We start from the raw sequence: 23777 nt of genomic DNA on the forward strand, positions 1-23777 counted from the left end.
AATCCTCCCACCTCAGCCTCCCAGAGTGCTAGGATTACAGACATGAGTCACTGTGTCCAGCCCTTATTGAACTTTTTAAGGTACTCAGGTGTGCTGTTTTCTCCCCACCTCTCTTTTCCCTGCTTTTACCCATCTGAATTAGGGTTGTGCTAGATGCTATAACAGATCTTAAAATTTTAGCGCCTAACACAGTAAGTTGTTTTCAGATTCTCCTAACAATCTAAACAGCTGTTCCTGGTTGCTTCGTGGTGGCAGCAGTGGTGTGGGGTCACTCTCCTCCACACATGGCTCCCAAGGTTGCCCTGGGGATTGACACGCCATTGGCACAATAGGAAAGTGCACTGGCTGGTCATTTCAGGGAGGTTTTATGGGTCCTCATGCATTGTGTCTGCTCACATGGCACTGGCTAGAACTCGGTCACTTAGCCACATTTAACTGTAACGGAGTCTGGGAAACATGTCCTAGCTGTGCTCCCAGGGAGGAGAGAAAGGGTTTTTGAGGACGCTCTTTGCCACACCGAAGTTGAGGTGTCAGCCCAGGTCACTTTCTCCAGAGGTATTTCCTAACTCACTAGGACTGGGTTGAGTTGGCTCCTCTTGGTTGAATAACCACATTTGGTACCTGGTCCTTTTATAGCCTAAGTTTAAGGTGGGCTATGATAATTATTTCTGTGTTAGATTGTCTACTAGTTTTATTACTTCTGTAACAAATTCCCCAGAACTTAGTGGCTTAAAAGAATGAGAATTATTATCTTATAATCCTGATGGTCAGAAACCTGAAGTGGGGTTCACCGGGTTAAAATCAAGGTGTCAGCAGAGGGGCAGGGAGCAGTGGCTCACGCCTGCCACCCTAGCACTTTGGGAGGCTGAGGCCAGAGGATGGGTTGAGCCCCAGAGTTTGAGGCTGCAGTGAGCTGTGATGACGACACTGCACTCTAGCTTGGGTGACAGAGTGAGACCCTGTCTAAAAAGAAAAAAGAAAAACGGTGTCAGCAGAGCCGTGTCCCTTTCCGGGGGCTCTAGGGCAGGGTCTGTTTCCCTGCCTTCTCCAGCGTCTAGAGGCTGCCTGCATTTCTTGGCTCACAGCCCCTTCTATCTCCAAAAGCAGCTACTGTGTCACCGCAACCTCTGCTTCCATCATCCTAGCTGCTCCTGTGACGCTGGCCCTTCTGCCTCCCTCGAGTTGGGACCTTTCACCTACATCCTCCAAGATAATCTCCCCATCTCAAGATCCTTAACTTAATCACACCTGCAAAGTCCCTTTTGCCGAATTAGGCTCCGTATTCACATGTTGCAGGCTGCGCAAGGGTGGGGAACTTGCGGCCTCGCGGCCACACGTGGCCCTCCGGATCCTGAGTGCAGCCCCCCAGTCCAAACTTCACAGAAAAATCCCTTTACCAAAAGGATTTGTTCTGTAAAGTTTGGATTCAGTCAAAAGGCTGCACTCAAGGATCTCTGCAGAAGGCCACATGTGGTTCCAGGGCCGCAGGTTCCCCACCCCTGGGCACTGGGGACATCTTTGGAGGGCTCTTTTTTGCCCATCACAGACTGTTAAGCTCCATTGTTCGTTGCTGTGACTTCAGAAGCTGGGAGTGTTGGGGACAGTGTAGCTGCTCTTTAATGTGGATGGAAGGTGGAGTGGGGTGAGAGTTAGCACCGCCCAAGCTGAGTCCCAGGCCAGGCCAACCGCCAGGATGTCTCTCTCCCACAGGCCTGGTCGGGCCTGGTCTGGCATGCAGTTGGTAGCCCACTTGTTCCTCGCTCTACTTCCCCCTACAATGGGATTTATAGAGGGTTTATGGGGCATATATGTTGGTTTTGGTCCTTCATGGTCCAAGTTTTTAAAAATCAATTTTACTGAGGTATATTTACATATAATTAATTCATCCATTTTAAGTGTTCGTTGTGTTTTGACAGAGGTATACACCAATGCAACTGCCACCATAACCAACATACCGTGTGTGTATTTACAGTTTGCTTTGTTTGGTTGTTTCAGCATGCAGCCCTGAGTGGTAAGACCTGTATGGAGGGTGTAGTGGTCACACAATCAGCACCCTGAACAGTCACACCTCCCTTGTTCCCCATGTGTTCTCCTTTGTCTCACCGCATCCTTGCCCTTAACCCTTGGCAACCACGGGTCTGTTACCTGAACCTACAGTTTTGTTCAAGGCAATTTTTTTTTTTTTTTTTTTTTTGAGACAGAGTCTCACTTTCTTGCCTGGGCTAGAGTGAGTGCTGTGGCGTCAGCCTAGCTCACAGCAACCTCAAACTCCTGAGCTCAAGAGATCTTCCTGCCTCAGCCTCCCTAGCTGGGACTACAGGCATGTGCCACCATGCCCTGCTAATTTTTTCTATATACTTTTAGTCGGCCGATTAATTTCTTTCAATTTTTAGTAGAGACGGGGTCTCGCTCTTGCTCAGGCTGGTCTTGAACGCCTGACCTCAAGCTATCCACCCTCGGCCTCTCAGAGTGCTAGGATTACAGGTGTGAGCCACTGTGCCCGGCCTCAAGGCAAATTTTAATCATGATTACTTAGTAATTTTCTTAAAAAACAATCCCCTTCCCTTATGCTTTGTATTGTATTCCACATCCTACATTCTTAGCACAGAGGAAAGGGCAGATGGAGAGGAGAGAGCTTTGACAGGGGAAGGCGTATTGAAGAGCTTCACCAGGGCCACTGTGGTCCCTGGCCGCCTCGGGACCAGCATTCACTTCTGTGCTGAGGACAGACAACAACTTACTTCACCTCAGCCAGAAAAAAGTGTGTAACTGGAGAGGGAATCGGGTGATCTGGCACTTTCAGTGTGTTATTTTCAATGTGACCTCAACATTGAAAAAGATTAGACCTGCATTGGAAATATAGTGGAGATGTGATCATCTTGTATCAGCAAATAGATTGCAGTTCCAATGACAAAGAAAGAAAGAAGTGGATCACATACCAGATACAGCATAGAAATTTTTTTTATTTTTATTTTTTGAGACAGAGTCCCACTTTTGTTGCCCCGGCTAGAGTGCCGTGGCATCAGCCTAGCTCACAGCAACCTCAAACTCCTGGGCTTAAGCAATCCTTCTGCCTCAGCCTCCTGAGTAGCTGGGACTACAGGCATGCGCCACCATGCCCGGCTAATTTTATATTTATTTATTTTTGTTGGCCAATTAGTTTCTTTCTCTTTTTAGTAGAGACAGGGTGTCACTCTTGCTCAGGCTGGTCTTGAACTCCTGAGCTCAAACAATCCGCCCGCCTCAGCCTGCCAGGGTGCTAGGATTGACTGGCGCGGTGGCTCACGCCTGTAATGCTAGCACTCTGGGAGGCCAAGGCGGGCGGATCACTCGAGGTCAGGAGTTCGAAACCAGCTCTGAGTAAGAGCAAGACCCCGTCTCTACTATAAATAGAAAGAAATTAATTGGCCAACTGATATATAGAAAAAATTAGCCAGGCATGGTGGCACATGCCTGTAGTCCCAGCTACTCAGGAGGCTGAGGCAGGAGGATTGCTTGAGCCCAGGAGTTTGAGGTTGCTGTGAGTTAGGCTGATGCCACGGCACTCACTCTACCCTGGACAACAAAGCGAGACTCTGTCTCAAAAAAATTAAAAATAAAACCCAGAGTGCTAGGATTACAGGTGTGAGCCACCACGCCCGGCCAGAATTTTTTTTGTTGTTGTTGAGGTGAAATTCACATAACATAAAAGTAGCCATTTTAAAGTTTGGCCTTTTCAGTGACATTTAGTACACCCATAATGTTGCATGACCACCACCTCTATCAAGTTCCAAAAATTTTTCATTACTCCAAAAGAAAACCCCTTACCCATTAGCAGTACTCCAAAAGAAAACCCCTTACCCATTAGCAGTTACTCCCTACCCCAATCCCATTCTCCAGCTCTAATTAGTTACCAATCTGCTTCCTCTCTCTATGAATTTACATTATTTTGTATAATCGGAATCATACAATATGTGATCTTTTGTATCTAGCTTTGTTCATTTAGCATAATGTTTTTGAGCATAATATAGGATGTATCGTATGTCATAGGACGTACCTTTTTATGGCTGAATGGTATTTTGTCGTATGGGTATACTACAATTTGTTCATCCATTCATCTGTTGATGAACCACAGCATAGAATCTGCCCTTTTAAAAATGTGAACATCCCTAAGAGTATTTCTGCTCCCTAGAGTCTGACACCAACACCACCCTCAGGGACCACATGATGAGTCTTCCCATACTTACTATTCTCAGGTAATATAACAATTTTATAAAGAAGGGATCATCCTCCATGTTACAGATTAGGAATCAAAAGCACAGAAGGATAAAGTGGCCCCATCCCAGGTGAGATTCCAAGCCTAGTGCTTATCCCAGTTTACCATAGCTAGTGTCTCTGCGTGCAGGTAGGTGAAAACAAGGTCCACATGGAAAGCAAACTCCTCGGGGAGGATTTCAGTGCAGTATGAATGCATGCAGAAAACCCTTGAATTCCGTGTTCTTCCACGGGCGATTCTGAACGCTCTCCGGGAGTGTCTCTTTTCAGGCAGGCAGCCAGGGTGCCGGGCACACAGCTCTCATCACTTCCCTTTTTGATACCCTCTCATTACTTTTTTTTTTTTTTTACTTTTTTTTTTTTTCTTTTTTTTTCCTTTGTGAACATCCAGGGGACCTCTCATTACTTTTAATTGCATCTGAGCCTCTCTAGCATCTTCTATTTTGCTTCTTAATCCAGGGCACTTCTCTGCCTCCCACTGGTCCAGCACAACACTTCCCTCTCTCAGAGCTCTTGGGAGGAGTGCCCCCAGAAAATGGAGCTGGTCCTCTGTAATGAATTCATCTCTATAATGAACAGTATAATATCCAAGTCCCACCATATTTATATAGCAATCTCCATACAAAAGCAACATTACAAAGGGAACATTTTTTTTTTTTAAAGAATGTCATCTCAAAGCTCCATTTCCTATAGTACTAAGAACACTATTGGAATTACCCTGACAGGAAGACAAAAACAACTTCCAAGGATGCTGGGTTAGAGACAATAGCTAAACCAGATCCATTAATGTTTAAAGTCAATGGAGCATAAAACTGCTTTTTTCTACTTACAGCCAGGCATCATCTTACAGAGAGAAGAAAAAAATCACCATTTTAACTCTACTGAAATCCATAAACCCTCTCCTAATTTTCATTCCCCTTGAAATTCTCCAGTAAGTACCATCGGAATGAAAATGAGAATCAGTCTCTCCGGGGGCAATGGCTTCCCATCCTCATCAGTAGAGTATGTGAAGAGCCCTCCACGGAGACGGAGGAGGGAGGCTGCCTGTTGGGAAAGGATCCATCACCCAAAGCGGCAGAACTAGTTGTAGTGACACACCTTGGGACTTGGGAGCCTCCCAGATGAGGATAGACGTGAGGCAGAATTCTCGACCCTGGCAAGTCCAAGGAAGTAATGCCTTCGGGTTACGTTTCACTGAGTGGTCAGCATGGGGGAACATTTTTCATTTATATACTAGATGTTTCCTGGGAGGGAATCGCTGGACCTGAGCCAGGCCTCGGTTAGTAAACCGCTGGACCTAATCCCACATTACATTTGTGTAATGCCTGACAAAGCCCGGTCCCATTATCTCATTTGATCCTGAAAACAATCCTCAAAGGGAGACAGGGCAGGGATTATTTTTTCCATTTACAAGTGAAAACACTTGTAAACTGATTTGCCAGGAGTCCCACACCCAGGATGTGGCCGGAATGAGACTTGAATCTAGGTCTTTGTACAACCTGTTCAGGGTTCTTTTGATTCCACACAACGCACTGATCAAAATATTCCCAGCCCCACCCACTCCTCACAACTACCAATTTAACCAGCAACTGGGAGCTCACCAGACAGAGCTTGTGTTTATAACTACCCACACACCTCTGCCCTAGTGAAGAAATACAGCCTTGGCTGGCAAGCTCTCTGGGAAAAAAAATTAATTTCATATCATCATCTCCTTGCACCAAAGACCAAAATTAATCCCAGATGGATTTGGGGAAAAAAAATCAAGGCATTAGAAAAATCTCAAGAAAACAAGAAAATAGAATTGAATATTTAATAACTTTCTGGAGGCAAGGAGACTCTAAATTTAGCATCGTGTTAGAAGTCTCCAAGGGATTTTATTAATTTGACTACATGAAAATTTGTTTTACTGGGGGAAAAAATGACTGTACTTAGCCAACAAAAAACCTGATGAAGTATCTGGAGCAAAATATACAGAAAAGGGTTAACCCTTTGGTATGTAAAGGAGTCATGCAAATACATAAAAACTCCATAGGAAAAACTTATTAGATGACAGACACTGCACAAAAAAGGAAGTAAAATTGGTTGGTAAACATTTAAGAATCTGCTCTACCTAACTGAAATCAAAGATATGCACCTAGCTCTCTGGGAGGCCGAGGCTGGCAGATCATTTGAGCTCAGGAGTTCCAAACCAACCTGAGCAAGACCGAGACCCGTCTCTACTACAAATAGAAAGAAATTAATTGGCCAACTAATATATAGAGAAAAAATTAGCTGGGCATGGTGGCGCATGCCTGTAGTCCCAGCTACTCAGGAGGCTGAGGCAGGAGGATTGCTTGAGCCCAGGAGTTTGAGGTTGCTGTGAGCTAGGCTGACGCCATGGGACTCACTCTAGCCTGGGCAAGAAAGTGAGACTGTGTCTCAAAAAAAAAAAAAAAAATATGCAAACTGAAAGGAGATAACAACCTCACCTATGAAATAAGAAAAAAAAAATTTTAATTTTAATACTCAGATACTCATGAAAATGAAACAATTTATGTTCACATATTAATTATAAGAGAGTATATTCACCTAACTCTTGGAAAGTCATTTTGCATACATTTATCAGAAACCTTAAAATATCCATACCATTTGAGCTAAAATTGCACTCCCAGGAATATGCTGGAAGGAATCAATATGTTAAAGTTTTATGTACCAAACTGTTAGTCACCCACTTATTTACAACGGTGAAATTAAGCAAACGTTAAAGGAATTAATAATTTACTGAACAGGCACTTGATGTCATCATTAAACATGTGATCATGAAAATGTCTTCAAACTGCATGCAATAACACGAGAAACGGTTACGATGTGAGGCAAAATGGAAAGTTTATGACATTTTATGCGTGGCTGTTTGTGTAATATACTTTTATAGAAAAAAGATTGGAAGGAAAAAAATTTAAATGTGAACCACGTTTGAATCTTATGATTAAGACAGATTTTTTTCATCCTTTATATTTCTAGTTGAACCTTAAAAAAAAAAAAAAAAGGACAAAGTCAATTCTTCTTTAGCCATGCGGTGGTGAGTCCTTTTCTCCAGACGTGCCTGGGGGCTTCAAGACCGGGATGGGGTGGGAGAAAGCCTCAGGGACCGGCGCCTCACACCGAATCTACCCTCCTTTCAAGTGTCCCCTCTTCCCCCGGAATTCCCTCCTCCTTTCCCCGCCCCCAACTCAGCGGAGCCCGCCGGCCGGCGCGGCCCGCCCCTCCCCCACGCCCGGTCCCCGGAACGGCGGGCGCGCGGGGGCGGCGCAGGGCGGGCGGAGCGCGGCCGACACGTGGGGAGGGAGGACGCGTCTGGGGAGGAGGGGTCGGGTGTGTGGGTGGGTGTGTCCGTGAGTGGGAGAAACCAACCCAGGCCACCTCAGAGGCTTCACTTCCTCCAACTGCGGGTCGGGCCGAGGCAGCACGCCAGCTGTCCCCACGCCCGGGATCCTCTCAGAGGCGGATAACGGACACAGATAGGGGAAGGCTCCGGCCCTGACCCTGTGCTGCCCGCGACGCCCCGCGCCCCGGTGCCTTCTCGCGCGCCGCCCCCGCCCGGGCGCGGTGGTAGGGCCCGGCGCGACGTCACCCATTGTTTACAAATCAACCCGAGCCGGCAGGATTCCGGCTCCCGCGACTGAGGCGCGCGGCACGAGTGCCTGGCGGGCTCCGGCTTCCGCGTCCGCCCGGCCCCGGCCCCAGCCCCAGCCCCAGCGCCGCGCCCGGCTCTGCCGCGGCCCGCCGAACCCGCGGGCAGCCGAGCCGCCAGCGACGCCCGCAGAGCCCCGGGTGTCCGCGCGGGGGGCCATGCCGTGCCGGAGGGAGGAGGAAGAGGAAGCCGGCGAGGAAGCGGAGGGGGAGGAAGAGGAGGAGGACAGCTTCCTCCTGCTGGAGCAGTCGGTGACGCTGGGCAGCTCGGGCGAGGTGGACCGGCTGGTGGCCCAGATCGGCGAGACGCTGCAGCTGGACGCGGCGCAGGACAGCCCGGCCTCCCCGTGCGCGCCCCCGGGGGCACCGCTGCGGCCCCCGCAGCCCCTGGCGGCGGTGCCGGCGGACAAGGCCCGGGCCCCGGCGGTGCCGCTGCTGCTGCCGCCCGCGTCGGCCGAGGCCGTGGGCCCTGCGCCCCCTGGGGCTCTGCGCTGCGCCCTTGGGGACCGCGGGCGCGTGCGGGGTCGGGCTGCGCCCTACTGCGTGGCCGAGCTCACCGCAGGCCCCACCGCACTACCCGGGCCGTGCCGGCGAGGGTGGCTCCGGGGCGCCGTCGCCTCCCGGCGCCTGCAGCAGCGACGATGGACTCAAGCCGGGGCACGCGCCGGCGACGACGACCCTCACCTACTCCTGCAGCAGCTCGTGCTTTCGGGAAACCTCATCAAGGAGGCCGTGCGGAGGCTCCAACGAGCCGTCGCCGCGGTTGCAGCCACTGGCCCCGTGGGCGCCCCTGGATCTGGGGGAGGCCACAGCGGACCAGACCCCGTCGTCTTACAGCCCTCAGGCGCCTTGCTCTGACCCGAGCCCGCTGGAGGAGGAAGAGGAGGCCGCTGTGCAGACCCAGCAATGTCCTGTTCCCACCAGTCTGAGCTGAAGCCGCGGTCGCTATCCTGGGAGCGACCACGTAGGCTGCGGGGAGGCGCGTGGAGAGAGATCTAAAGCTGAGAAGTTACCGACCCGGTGAGGCTGTCGAAGAAAACTTAAGCTGGAAGAAATGCCTGAGCCAGGGCGCGTCTGTGCCGCGTGAGAATTTCCCCCGCCATCCCGGGCCACGACCTGGGATAAAGTGGCAGAACTATGGCAGCTAGCTACGTGCATCGACTTGTACCTGACTTAGCCCTTGGGGGCGTCGCGAGCTTGGATTGTTCGAAGATGGGGCTTGAAGGGGTGGGCGTCGCGAGAGCTTTATAACAATACTTGAAAACTAACGACACACATACATTTGCTTCTTGTTTTCCGGTGGAGGAACTTGGTGAAAGTGGTGCTACAGTTGCTGTGCAAAGAAATTCTCGGGGGCAAGAAGAATGCAAAAGCTTGGCGGTGGGTGGGTTGGCATCACCCCCTTTCTGCCACCTAATGGGTGGCTGGTGAAGGTGGGAGATGTGAACTCTGGTGAGGGACTGGAGGGAGGTGGAGAATGTTGACGGTGGAAGAGTTGGATTTGAATGTGAACTGTCAAAGGACTTGACCTTGCCACCTGTGGTTCAAGGTTAAGGTTTGCAGTGGGTGGAAGGCTTTGGGGGTTCCTGGGAGAGCTAACTCACCCTGGGTGTTTATGCTTTTGCTCCCTGTTTGTGCTTTGCTACCGCTTTGAGTCTCCCGAGGACACACACAGGGACGTGTGGAGAGAGTTATTTGCTTTTTCTGTGTTTTCCTCTTTCCAGAACTGCTCCTTCTGCTGCAAGGCCATTCTTGGTCATGTCAGGAGCGTTCTTTAAAATGCTCATAAACAATCTCTTGAGTCTCTCCTTGTCCTCCTAGTCAACCTTTCTTATTCCATCCTTTCTGGAGTCTGTAGGGATGGATGAGAGACCCAGGACGTTTTTCTGGTCTGTTCTGGCCCTCCCTGGAACTGTGGGCCTGAGCCTCTGTGGGTCATCTCCTGCACAGTTTTCTCCTGCCGTGCCAGCTTTTCTTTGTGAGCAACTGAAACTGTCTTTAAAATGTGACTCTCCCAGAGGAGAAACTGCTGGCTTTACCCTTGTGAAACTTGACGGCGCTTTAGTAAGGTGCCACCCCCAGACTTTAAGGTAGCTAAACCAATTTTTTAAAGATTCAATGGCTTGTTCATCCTCCAGATGTAGCTGTTGACGTACACTTCGCAACGGAGTGTCTGAAATTGTGATGGTCCTGATTTATAGGATTTCTTTATTAAAATGTCTGCTGAATAAATTTGATTTTTGTTTTGGAGCATGGTTTGGCTTTTTGGTGGAAGGTTTGGGAGGGGAAGAAAAACACATAGGTGTTACCCTTAATAATGAAGAGTGCACTTGGGGGTAACAGAGGATCTGGGCAGATGGTTGGGGCTAACTCCCCTAGGCACAGAATCCTAATTGAGCCGCAGTACTTGATGTTCCACAAGATCAGAAAATTAAGTCCAAGGCTGGGCCTGGTGGCTCACGCCTGTAATCCTAGCACTCTGGGAGGCTGAGGCGGGAGGATCGCTCAAGGTCAGGAGTTTGAAACCAGCCTGAGCAAGAGCGAGACCCCATCTCTACTAAAAATAGAAATTAATTGGCCAACTAAAAATATATACAAAAAATTAGCCGGGCATGGTGGCACATGCCTGTAGTCCCAGCTACTCGGGAGGCTGAGGCAGAAGGATTTTTTGAGCCCAGGAGTTTGAGGTTGCTATGAGCCAGGCTGACTCCACAACATTCTAGCCTGGGCAACAGAGTGAGACTCTGTCTCAAAAAAAAGGGAGAAAATTAAGTCCAGGTTTTTAGAAGATGCTAGATGGGTTTCCACTCCCGTTGTGGAAAGAAAAGAATCCAGAGCCGCTCTCTCTGCTGGAGGGCAAAAAGGTGCTGTATCTGGAGGGAGGTGGATTTTCTTTTTCTTTTTTTTTTTTTTTGAGACAGAGTCTCACTCTGTTGCCCAGGATAGAGTGAGTGCCGTGGCGTCAGCCTAGCTCACAGCAACCTCAAACTCCTGGGCTCAAGCAATCCTCCTGCCTCAGCCTCCTGAGTAGCTGGGACTATGGGCATGGGCCACTGTGTCTGGCTGATTATTTTCTGTATATTTTTAGTTGGCCAATTAATTTCTTTTTATAGTAGAGACAGGGTCTCGCTCTTGCTCAGGCTGGTTTGGAACTCCTGACTTTGAGCAATCCTCCTGTCTTGGCCTCCCACAGTACTAGGATTACAGGCGTGAGCCGCCACGCCATGGCAGGCCAAGGAGGTGGGTTTTCCTTTGGATTTTTTCTGCAGAATGGGGAGGGTACAGAAAAAGCCAGCCTGTTTTCTCCTTTGAGACTTATTCAGTCTTGAGCTATGGTGTAGGGAAAGAAAAACAGGGTTTTATAGCAGTTTATTTGGTAGTTGTAAAATGGCTTGGTCTGAGCAAGCAGGGCTTAAATTTAACTGAAGCAGTCCCTTTATCCTCAGCCCAGTCTTCCCCAGGCACAGAGCCCTTGCTGAACCCTTTGTACTTCCTGCCTTGCCCTTTTCAAGGAAACGTTGGTACAGCCCACCTCTGCTAACCAGCCCCCTGGGAATTTCTCCTGCTCAGCGCCCCTTCCTCCCCTGCCTGGCTAGCACACTCCTGAGTGCTGGTGACTTGGGGTTGACTCAGCCCTGCTGCTCACCAGCTGTGTCATGGCAGGCAAGCCACTACCCTGAGCTTTTCCCTTCTCTCATTTATAAAACAGTAATACTTAGTAACGGTAGTTGGAATGGTTAAATGAGGACTGAAGGTGTATGGGAGACTCAAGTGCTCAAAAAATGGTAGCTACAAATTCTTGGCATTACTACATGGCTTTATGTACCATGAAGTAGGCACTATTTTTCCATTTTATAGATAAGGACACCGAGGCCCAGGAAGTTAAGTGATTTGCCTGAAGTCATCATCTTTTAGGTGGTGAAGCTGGGATTTCAACCTGGGCAGTCTGGCTCTAAGGTTTGCTTTCTTCAACGAAGTCTTTGGTCATAATGTGCTGCCTACATGAGACTTTGTAGACATCATTTTCTCCCATGCTAGATTTATTAAAAGTTCTTAAGAGCATCCCACAAACCTTGATTCACTAATACCTCAACACAGTAGCATCAGCATTCTCAAACTTTGCTTGTGCAACAGCCATATGTGTGCAAGATGCTGGGGATTCTGGATGAGGCAAGCTTTGAGACTGTCCTGGCAGAATCCACAAGCAGATTTGGGGGCTGAGACCGTCCCATAAGGCAATAGGAATTGTATAAGAGAGGCACAGATAGGCCAGGCTCGGGTGGCTCACGCCTGTAATCCTAGCACTCTGGGAGGCGGTGGTGGGCAGATTGCTCAAGGTCAGGAGTTCAAAACCAGCCTGAGCAAGAGGGAGACCCCGTCTCTACTAAAAGTAGAAAGAAATTAATTGGCCAACTAAACATATATATAGAAAAAATAGCCGGGCATGGTGGTGCATGCCTATAGTCCAAGCTACTCGGGAGGCTGAGGCAGAAGGATCGCTTGAGCCCAGGAGTTTGAGGTTGTTGTGAGCTAGGCTGATGCCATGGCACTCTAGCCCGGCCAACAGAGTGAGACTCTGACTCAAAAAAAAACAGGGCACAGATAAATGGTATATGGCTGCCTCCTTTAGAACCTTGGGTTCTCAGTAAGATGAGGGCATAGGGCCAAGACAGAGAGGTCTCCAGTGCAGATAACTTGTGGGTCTGCAACGTGGTTAGAACAGCATTCAGGAACGAACTTAGAATGGTGACTGCAGACAAGAGGAAAAGGTCTACAGGGCCCAAGCAGAAAGATAGAGGGAAAAGAAACTGAGCCCTGTTAAGGGCTGGCACTGTGGAAGGCACCTTTTACAAGATGTTTACAATGGTGAGAGGTAAGTATTATTGGTGGCAGAGTTGGATCTGAACTCAAGGCTCTTATGTTGCTCCTCTTGCTTCCTGTCTGAGCCTACCCACATTGCTTTTCTCACTAGCCCCAGCCCCTGCTGTGGATCCAGCCATTGACAAAGACTGTAGAGAGTCTAGTCCCAGCCCTGGGTCTGGGGAGGTGTCTCTGTGTCTAGGGAGCGATGGCCATTTCCAAGGTTTTGCGGCTTGGAATAGCCCATTCCTAGTCCTCAGCCCAGGAATGATTTTGGCTTGGATATCCCTAGCCCCTTGCAATGGATTGGCACAGAACTGGGGATGTGGGCAAGGGAAAGTTAAGAAAATTCCATCTTCTGAAGGGGCTGCTGCCTAGGTTTTCCTATAACAAGCGCCAAGCCCAGAAGGACCAGAGCAATAGGGAAGTGGCCAGGAGAAGGTTGTGTGTGTGTGTGTTGGGGGAGGGGGTGTTGGGTGGTTTGGAGATTTGGTTAGGAGTTTCACATGGGAAGTTACAGGGTCAGCGGGTGGCTCATAAATGACTAGCAGTTGGAAAGGTATCAGCACTGAAGATAAAGAAAGATTTGGCAGTTAAGGCTAAGAGGGGTGCAAGGAGTCTGGGAGATCCTGGCAGTTGAGTAGTAATAACAACACTAGCTAATGCACTCAGAGTGGCACTTATCATGTGCCAGGCTCTGTTCTAAGCACTTTGCAAAAACTCAACTCATCAAACCTGTGGGAGGAAGAAGAATACACAAAAGGAGCAGACAGAAAGTAAGAGAATGGAGAGGAGCCAAAGAAGGCTGTAGGATGAACTCTAGGGTGGAATATTTGTGAGTCCACGCATGCACGTACACACGAATACAGACATGTAGTTAGATTTATATGATTATTTAATAATATCTCTATGTATATCCTCTGTGGTCAGTCCACAGAGGTCCAGGGTTTGTGCGATCTGATCTTGTTCAATGACTTTCATTGTCTATTTTGAACCCTGAAGTTAATTCACCTTCTCTTTATCAGCACCATTAAGTAGTGTGGTGAACACCTGCACTAAGTTCCTCCCCCTAAACCCAGATAAAGAAAAGTATTAATACTATTTATGTCGCATCTGCAGAAAGGGGCTTGTGACTTCAGTGTCTGGGGAAGATTTTCTGGAAAACCTAGGAAACTATTTCTTGTCAATGTTAGGCTGTGGAATCTAATGTAGACAGTTAAAGCAATGGGCAAAAGGCAGGGCAAAGGTAACAGGATGATAACCAGCTTGTGCTTTTTTTAACCCACCCAAATCAATAAGTCAAACAAACTGCCTGGACAGCCAATCAGTGGGGGGTTGTGATTTTACTTCCTATGAGTCAGTTAACCAGTGATAAGGGCGAGCAGCTAATAAACTCCTTGATGTCAGTTTTAGTTTTCATTCTATGAATTTGTTCACACGAAACCAGAAACATACCCAGGCGTGAAGCATTACACAAGGTTGTTTCCACAGCTAATCTGTCAGGTGCCAGGCCACACTGTGGTAGGACAGTTTGGGACACAGGGTGCTGTCACGTGGGACATCCACACCTACAGTCCCCAGAGCTTCCCTTCAAATCTGCTGGGCCTGGAGACCCCATGCCCTCCCACCCCCCAGGAGTCTCATCCTTTATAGCATCTTCCTGTCACACCCTGCATCCGCATCCACTTGTCACAGGTCTCCTGGTTGAGGGACTCTGTCCCTTGGTCCCATTCTCCCTTTTTGCTGTTGTCCCTCCTTTCCCATCTTCTTCCGACTTGTAGGCACCACCTTTCATCATCTATGTCCCAAGCACCCCACTCCCTCAGCCTCCTCGTTTACTCTGCAAATATTTACTAAATGCCAATACCCAGATGTTGTTACTAAATGCAGCCACATTTCAGGCAGTGGCCAAAGCATTTTTATTAGCATTAGCTCAATTAATCCTCACAACAACCCTCTGAGCTAGGGACTTTTATTATTATTGGGCTTCGGAGATGAGGACCAGGAGGGTAGAGAGGTGAAGCAACCTGCCCAATGTCACAGGAAGGAGTGCTAAAGGAAGGAGACAGGCAGTCTGGCTCCAGAGCCCACATTTTTATGGCTACACGATTTTGCACTGAGGCCTATGGGTTTTCTTTTCAAAATGTCTTTCGTCTTTTCCTCTCCCTTCCCGCCTAGGCCCTTATCGCCGGGTGCCTGGGAGCTGTAACAGCCACCCAACTAATCTGGCTGACCATAAATGAATGTTTCCCCTCTGCCCCAGTCCATTCCCCACTCTGTGTGGCCTGACAATCTGCCTAAAACATCCTCTTCATCTTGTCATTTGTCTGTCATCAAAGAATATATAATCTCTCGGGGAAGAGAAGACATTCACATATGAGCCCCTGTGATAACGCAATGACAGTAAATAAAAAGTAAGAGTGAAAACAAAAGGAACTCGAAGGTCACTTCCTGCAAAGAAACTATGATCTTCTCAGTCCAGATTATGAACAGGGCTGTGAGCAGAACTTCAGCTGAGCACCGAATTTGAATTAGAAGGGGATGAGTTTTCTGAATGGAAATGGGAGGGTTAAGAGCTGTGGTTCCAGGCTGTCCTCACTGCCAACCCTCCCCTTTGTAATATTCCTGCTGCTCCTATTGCACCCGTTCCAACCCTGAGCTGTTTTCCAGGCTTGGCTCAAAGGTGACCTCTACCCTTTTCTAATTACACCTCTTCCAGGCTGATATTCTCTCCCTCTACACTTCCTACCACTTACCTATATGTAACGGGCACATGAGCAAGAAACCGCTCTGCCTTTCAGAACAAACAGGTTTGTGCCTTTTAAGAAACAGATTTGCCAGGTGTGGTGGCTCATGCCTGTAATTCCAGCTCAGGAGGCTGAGGTGGGAGGATCACTTGAGGCCAGTTGGCAAGGGCAACACAGTGAGACCTTGTCTCAAAAACAAGAAAAAAAGAAACAGATCGAAGAAGTCAGTAAGAAGCACTATTTTCTTTTTTTGAGACAGGGTCTTGCTCTGTTACCCAGGCTGGAGAGCAGTGACATCATCATAGCTCACTACAGCCTCCAACTCCTGGGTTCCAGGAATCCTCCTACCTCAGCCTCCCAAGTAGCTGGGACTACATGGGTGCACTACCGTGTCTGACTAATTTTTACATTTTTTTTTGTAGAGATGGGTTTTTTTTTTTTTTTTTTTTTTTTTTTTTTTTTTTTTTTTTGAGACAGAGTCTCGCTTTGTTGCCCAGGCTAGAGTGAGTGCCGTGGCGTCAGCCTAGCTCACAGCAACCTCAAACTCCTGGGCTCGAGTGATCCTTCTGCCTCAGCCTCCCGAGTAGCTGGGACTACAGGCATGTGCCACCATGCCCGGCTAATTTTTTTTTAATATATATATCAGTTGGCCAATTAATTTCTTTCTATTTGTAGTAGAGACGGGGTCTCGCTCTTGCTCAGGCTGGTTTTGAACTCCTGACCTTGAGCAATCCGCCCGCCTCGGCCTCCCAAGAGCTAGGATTACAGGCGTGAGCCACAGCGCCCGGCCTGAGATGGGGGTTTTGCTATGTTGCCCAGGTTGGTTTCAAACTCCTGGCCTCAAGTGATCCTCCCACCTTTGCATCCCAAAGTGCTGGGATTATAAGGATGAGCCACAGCAGCTGGCCAGAGGCAGGGTTTTCTACAGAATACTCAAATAGTAGCCTTAATTCAGTGACTTCCTGGGATGATGTTTTGTTTTGTTTATTTGCTACTTGTTTTCTACACGATATCTAATTTAATCTTCACACTATCCTTCAAGGTAGGATCTATTCTTATCCCCATTTTGCAGATAGATTGAGAGTTTCGAGTTTACTGGCCCTGCCCAAATCACACAGCTAGCAATGGAGGGCTGCATGCAGAGCCCTGCTCTCATCATATTATTATGTCTTCTGGATAACACTGTTAGGGGCAGGCCATTTGGTCTCCCTTTAGTTAGGATGGAAGACCAGGAGGAAGCACCACATGGGAGAGTTTTTGCCTCTGCCTGCACCAGCTTTCACAGTGTTCAAATGGAGTACACCTCTGAGTGGAAACCTCTCCAGGCTTCCATCTCTAAAGGAGGCGGTAGCACCAGACTGCTGAAAGCTGAGCTCTCCGGGGGCTGACATTCTGTGATTACTGAGCATTGGTGGAAGAGAGGGGGGCTAATTGAGTGAGTTAGTAATTTGGTTGCCAAGGTAACTCTTTCCTGATTGGAAGGAAGGGATCACAGGGTTCGACACAGACTTTGCTGGATAGGAAAGTGGTGTCTGATCTTCGCTCCATGTTTCTGCTTCTGAGCTGGAAAAAGAAAGAGCAAAAAAGGGTAAAAATTGAATCCAAATATTATAGCATGTATGCCTAATTTGGAATGAAATCTTGGGATGGCAGACTCTGGAGTTCTCCGTGTCGTGTGGCAGTCTTTTCCCCAAATCACTTATTTGCCAATTTACATGTTTATTATTATTTTTTAATTCAGTTTATAGCTTGGTCTTTTATCTCACCCTGGCCATTTTCTGTGGCCAGCTGTCTTCCATAGGGTGCTGAACATTTTGTAAGAAAATGGTTAGAGCATACCTGGCATTCCCTAGCTCAGCCTAGGGACCTAGAGCAGTTTTCCCGAGGTGTCATGGTAGGGCCACCAATTTAGGGAACTGCAGAGGTGTCATGCACGTTATAATGTGTATATGCAATTGTGCAGTGAGCAGTACTGGACCATGTGATGGTATGGAGCTATTGAAAAGAGACCTGAGCTGGGAGCCTGGAGACCTGGGTTCTAGACTCTGTTAAGCCTCTGACTTCATAAATGACTTTGGTAGGTCACTCTGCATGTCCACTTCCCTGGGCTATTTTTATATCTATAAAATGGTCTAAAAACTTTAAAAAAATCATTTATGTCAATCCTGACTTATTCCAAAAAAAGGATTTGGGGGTGAATAGTGAAACTTGGCAGAATTTTTTTAAAAAAATGAACGGTTGTAGGGCTGTAGTGCATTTAAATACATAGAAGTATTCCTTTTCTCTTGTTTTCCTATTTTAGGAGGGGTTGTACTGTGTGAGCCCTAAAGTTGAGTCTGGCCTTAACCCTGTCACGCTTATTACAAGGAGCCAGCGCAGTTGGTACGATGGCATCGAATCGTGGCCAATTGGGGAGTGCAGAGAAAGCCCTGGACTGCTCCTAACTCTTTGACCTTTGGTAGATCCCCTTCAACTAAGAATTGGGACTGAGGACCTCAGGGCTATTCACATGCCACACTTGTCACCAAGGGTTGCCCACCGCACTGCTAGAGGCCCTTCTTCCTCGGTTTGTGTTGGAGCCTCCACAATCTCCCTTCCCTTGCTAGGCTGTGCTGAGGCCCCACAACCCTTTCTGGGCACTGTGGGAGATGGCAGGCTTGGTGTTCTGGGGGTACTCCTCAGAGACCACTGGGGGTGGGGTGTGTACTTGAGAGAGAATGGACATTAGGCCAAAACGGGGAGTTAGAAAATCAGGACTCAAAGTCATAGAGCACTGACTCCAGAAGGCAGTTTTGGGATCATGGCATGCTGTTGTGATGAGAAACTGAGGACCCAGTCACTAGGCTGATGAGGGGCAGTCCTGGGAAGGAAGGGGTAGGGACCAGATATTATTCATGTCCGGTGCGTGCCAGTCACCATGTTCCCTTTATCTCCTTGTCCCTGCTGTACAGATGAGGAAACCAAAGCCCACAGAGGTTGAGCAACTGGTCCAAGGTTTCCTCCCCACTTAATAAGTGGACTTAAACCCTGGATACCCTGTCACCCCGTCTAGTTCCTTCCGTAAGGAGAACAGATGGAAGTCAGAACTGGAGGGATAGAGATGGGCTGTTATGTCACTGCTTAGGGACAGAATGGTAGCAAGTGTGCCAGAGGCAAAGAGAGAGGACTCCTTTGGTAAGCTCACAGCCAACTCTCCCACCACCAGGCTTGCAACCTGAGCAGCCCCCTAACCAAGAGTTGCCCCAGCCTTAAAGGCTACCTACTGAACAAGTCCAGTTAATGGCCATGCTAGAAAGAAAACAAAGTGATAAGCCTCTCAGCCCGCATGGACTGGCTGATCTGATGGCCTTTGCTAATAGAGGCAGCTTCATAACACATCTCCATCACTGACTCGTAATCCAAAGGCTCTGAGGTTTTAGCGAGTGGGATTGGTCCAAAACCTGACCTCACTTTCATTTAATTTCATGCCAGCACCAATACACACCCAGCTGCACAGACCTTGTCTAACTAGTGAGCTGCTCAGACACAAAGGCGCTCTAATTACCATCCGCAAGCCAGGCTGACAGGGAGTTCAAGTGTTTTCATGTTTATGGAGATCAGAGAAATGTGTTCTGTACGTCTTTCCCACTGATGCCAAGTATAAAATAAAACCAAACAAAAAACACAACACATTTATTCAAAACAGGAATTTCAGTTAAGTTAAAATCCTATAATCAGGACAGCCATAACTCCACGCACTCCGGTGCGAAGTGTAGATATGTCAATAGCCACATCTGGATGATGAACAAGCCACTGACTATAAAACTAAAACACAATGGTCTTAGTGCCTTAGAGTGAGTGAACAGTATGTTTCAAGCACTTCACGACGACGGTTCACAATGGCAAAGCCTGCAGCTTCTCCATTTGGAGGGTCACATTTTCTACTCGGTTTCCTTCACTTACAAAGGCGAGCTGGCATGGCTGGGGGAGGGGCAATGGGAGGAAATCAACTCCCTCTATCCAGGGAATTGCAGCTGTTATTGCAAATGGCCCCAGAGAGCCCATTATAAACTGCTATGCAAGGCTGTGTGTCCCTGGAGTGTCCATCACGTGGGGTCTCCCCAGCCCCCAGCCCAGGCACCCAGGATCGCCAGCGCCACCCACTTCAGCAGGACAGGAGAGCCCAGGGACCTAGGGCCACGTCTCAGGACAGTTTCCGTGAAAGCTGGGAGCGTGGCCAGGGACAGTGGTCGCCCGCAGGCAGCTCAGCACGTCCCTGCCTCCCCACACCCGGGGTGGTAGCGGCGCGCTCGTGTCCTCAAGAGACTCCAGCACTTGGCAAAACACCGCGCTCTTCTCCGAGTACAGGCAGAACCCAGCTACTCTGCTCTGCTTGAGCCCCGCAACCCAACCCTGAGCGCGCCCAGGAAACAGTGACCTTGAACCCAAGGAGGGGCGAACCGGCTGTGGAAACACGCTTGAGAGAACATAGGGTTCACGCCGCGCCTCACTCTACCCTTCCACCATTCAACACCCGCCCCCACCTCCTATCCCACCCTTGGCGTACAGCCTTCCCCCGCCACTCTGAAAAAGACAGACAGTTGCAAAGAGAGGGCAGAGGTTACTCCTATTCACCCCCAAGAGGGTCCTTTCATGGTACCGCATGTTTTATATTAAGAACCCCAAAAGACACAAGATGGGCTTTTAAAAAAGTGTCATGAATTTTCAAGTCTGGCAGATTCGGGTACTCCCTGAAATTATCATCTACTCATGTTCGCCTCCCCCAAAGTGGATCAGGAACCGGCCCTGAAAAGGTAAAGTAACTGGGATCATCCTCCGTGGTTACGGCGCACCGTGATTCTGAGAAGTGGCCTGTGGCCACATGGTCGCCGGCCCCTGTGGTCCGAGGGCCCCGAGAAGCTGTGCGGAACTGCACGCTCTGCGGCCAGGTCGGGTCACGCCAAATAAGGAGTCCTACTGACTGTGAGGTTGGGGTGCGCTCTGCAAATTCTGCCTTAAATAGGGCCAGTCAAGTCCTGTATTTCAAATAGATTGGGGCCCTTGCCCTCAGCTCCCCGCGAAACATTCTCGATTTTTCAGTTCCTCGTCTTCATTAGCTTATTTCTCCCGCTTCCAAAAGAAAGAGTTCTCCACCAGCCTGAGCAGGACAGGGGCCCTCCAGGGAACCCCCTGCCCTCCAGTCAGAGGCTGGCACTGTGGCTACCCCCCGGCGTGTTAGCTGCCGGGGACAAGAAGGCCGTCGCCAGTTCTGAGCTGCGCCCTCTCGGACGCGCCAGGGTCACTGCAGGCGGCGCGAGGGCTGCGGGGCGAAGGGGGTTCATGCACTGGGGCCGAGAGAGGCCCTGGGAACGGGCGTTGGGGAAGTTTTGCATGTAACTGCAGCCGTCGCGAATGAAGCCTCCGCACGGCCTCCTTGATGAGGTTTCCTGAGAGCACGAGCTGCTGCAGGAGCCGGTGCGGGTCATCGTCGCTTGTGTGGGTCTCGGGTTGGGACCCGCGTCGCTGCTGCAGGCGGCGGGACGCGGCAGCGCCCCGGAGCCATCCTCGCCGGCACGGACCTGACAGCGGCTGTGAGACGCCCCGCTTGCCAGCTCCCGGAGGCCCATCATGGCCGGGCTGAAGGGGCAGTGGGGACAGTGCGGTGGGGCCTGCGGTGAGCTCGGCCACGCAGTAGGGCGCAGCCCGACCCCGCACGCGCCCGCGGTCCCCAAGGGCGCAGCGCAGAGCCCCAGGGGGCGCAGGGCCCACGGCCTCGGCCGACGCGGGCGGCAGCAGCAGCAGCGGCACCGCCGGGGCCCGGGCCTTGTCCGCCGGCACCGCCGCCAGGGGCTGCGGGGGCCGCAGCGGTGCCCCCGGGGGCGCGCACGGGGAGGCCGGGCTGTCCTGCGCCGCGTCCAGCTGCAGCGTCTCGCCGATCTGGGCCACCAGCCGGTCCACCTCGCCCGAGCTGCCCAGCGTCACCGACTGCTCCAGCAGGAGGAAGCTGTCCTCCTCCTCTTCCTCCCCCTCCGCTTCCTCGCCGGCTTCCTCTTCCTCCTCCCTCCGGCACGGCATGGCCCTCCGCGCGGACACCCGGGGCTCTGCGGGCGTCGCTGGCGGCTCGGCTGCCCGCGGGTTCGGCGGGCCGCGGCAGAGCCGGGCGCGGCGCTGGGGCTGGGGCTGGGGCTGGGGCCGGGGCCGGGCGGACGCGGAAGCCGGAGCCCGCCAGGCACTCGTGCCGCGCGCCTCAGTCGCGGGAGCCGGAATCCTGCCGGCTCGGGTTGATTTGTAAACAATGGGTGACGTCGCGCCGGGCCCTACCACCGCGCCCGGGCGGGGGCGCTGGGCCGTTGTGGGGGCGGAGCGCCGGCAAGACTGGGCTTCATAGTGAAGGCTGGCTGCCTCCGACCCACAGAGCTCAGTGTGCCGAGTCTGTGGGCGCGCTGGGGAGCGGATCCGGGCTCGCTCGGCCGAGCGTGATTGGCATTTCCAGAAGATGCACACCGGCGTGGACTCTGTTGGTTTCTTCCACACACAAGCACATACACTGACACACACACACCCACCCCCACACACACCCCGTCTCTTCGTGCGTCAACTCGGTTTTTTGCGTTTGCTCTTTTGAGGTCTGGGGTGCCGGCGTCTGGCGAGGCTGGAAAGGAGAGGGAGTCAGGCTGGATAGGGATCTGTGTGGAGATTTAGTGGGATGAGGCCAGGGGGGATGGAAAGGAAGAAGCGGACCCTGTTGTGCGATGGAGGTGGTGGAGTTGGAAATGGCAAAGAAAGGCCACAGATTAACGTTTCCTGATCCGGAGGGAGCTGAACTGAGGTTAACATTGCTGGAGAGGAGGAGGCTGCTAGTCTTGAGAAGGGCTGTGCCTAGAAAGTGTTTTAAAGAATGCCCCATGAGCAAATGTTAATATTGGGAAAAAAGACAAAAAAAAAAAAAAAAGAATGCCCCAGCCCACTAGGGGAGGATCCCTGCTGAGAGTATAGTTGGAGAGGAAAATAATGAGCTATTTGGATGAAAATGAGATATGGTCCATCTTAATCTTTCAAGATGTTACGACTGACTTAATAGTTAACTAAGACTTCATTTTTTATAAGGCAGAGGGTCAGAAAATGTTTCTGTAGTGGCATGTAGCCTGAATCCTTTTAGATCTTTATTCAAAATCCCAAATCCCTCAGGCCTAATTTCCAAACACTACAGCTGTAGGTAGACTTTGGTGTTCCAGCCTTTAAAAGCCAACCTGGGGGCCGGGCGCGGTGGCTCACGCCTGTAATCCTAGCACTCTGGGAGGCCTGAGGTGGGCAGATTGCTCAAGGTCAGGAGTTTGAAACCAGCCTGAGCAAGAGTGAGACCCCGTCTCTACTACAAATAGAAAGAAATTAATTGGCCAACTAAAAATATATAGAAAAAAATTAGCCGGGCATGGTGGCACATGCCTGTAATCCCAGCTGCTCGGGAGGCTGAGGCAGTAGGATTTCTTGAGCCCAGGAGTTTGAAGTTGCTGTGAGCTAGGCTGACCCCATGGCACTTTAGCTTGGGCAACAAAGTGAGACTCTTGTCTAAAAAGAAAAAAAAAAAAAAGCCAACCATGGATTGTGGTGATGGTTGCACAACTCAGTCAATTTACTATAAATCATTGAATGTACACTTTAAATGAGTGAATTTTATGATATGTAAATTATACATCAATAAAGTTGTTTAAAAAATTAGCCACAAAGCACTCACACAGAAAGACAGCAGCCAACTAGGAGTTTGGACTATGAGAAAGGCAGTAGGGAGATCCAGATAAGTAGAAAACAGGGTCTTGGTAGGCATTTCCAAGGATAATAATGACAGAAGCAAATCTTCAGGAAGGGATGAGATGGAGGGAATAGGTGGGAGAGTTGGTTTTTTTTTTTTTTTTTTTTTTGGTTTTTTTTTTTGAGACAGAGTCTTACTTTGTTGCCCAGGCTAGAGGGAGTGCCATGGCGTCAGCCTGGCTCACAGCAACCTCAATCTCCGGGGCTCAGGGATCCTACTGCCTCAGCCTCCCGAGTAGCTGGGATTACAGGCATGCGCCACCATGCCTGGCTAATTTTTTCTATATATATTTTTAGTTGGTCAATTAATTTATTTCTATTTTTGGTAGAGACGGGGTCTCGCTCAGGCTGGTTTCAAACTCCTGACCTTGAGCAATCCGCCTGCCTCTGCCTCCCAAAGTGCTAGGATTACAGGCGTGAGCCGCCACGCCCGGCCGGAGAGTTGGTTTTAAAAGAGTT

The 23777-nt window shown here is 49.9% G+C and overlaps 2 protein-coding genes across 2 annotated transcripts; one reads left to right on the forward strand and one right to left on the reverse strand.

Moving 5' to 3' along the window:
- The first annotated feature begins 7900 nt into the window (after nucleotides 1-7900).
- FRAT2 (FRAT regulator of Wnt signaling pathway 2) lies at nucleotides 7901-10173 on the forward strand. The gene has a single exon (XM_012767524.3). It carries the CDS (start codon nucleotides 8083-8085, stop codon nucleotides 8779-8781), a length of 699 nt encoding a protein of 232 aa, XP_012622978.2. The 5' UTR covers nucleotides 7901-8082; the 3' UTR covers nucleotides 8782-10173.
- Nucleotides 10174-19187: 9014 nt separating this feature from the next.
- Nucleotides 19188-21772, reverse strand: FRAT1 (FRAT regulator of Wnt signaling pathway 1). The gene has a single exon (XM_012767517.2). It carries the CDS (start codon nucleotides 21582-21584, stop codon nucleotides 20745-20747), a length of 840 nt encoding a protein of 279 aa, XP_012622971.1. The 5' UTR covers nucleotides 21585-21772; the 3' UTR covers nucleotides 19188-20744.
- Nucleotides 21773-23777: the final 2005 nt, after the last annotated feature.

This window comes from Microcebus murinus, chromosome 14 (genome assembly GCF_040939455.1).
Source record: "Microcebus murinus isolate Inina chromosome 14, M.murinus_Inina_mat1.0, whole genome shotgun sequence".
In the NCBI taxonomy this organism is placed as follows: domain Eukaryota; kingdom Metazoa; phylum Chordata; class Mammalia; order Primates; family Cheirogaleidae; genus Microcebus; species Microcebus murinus.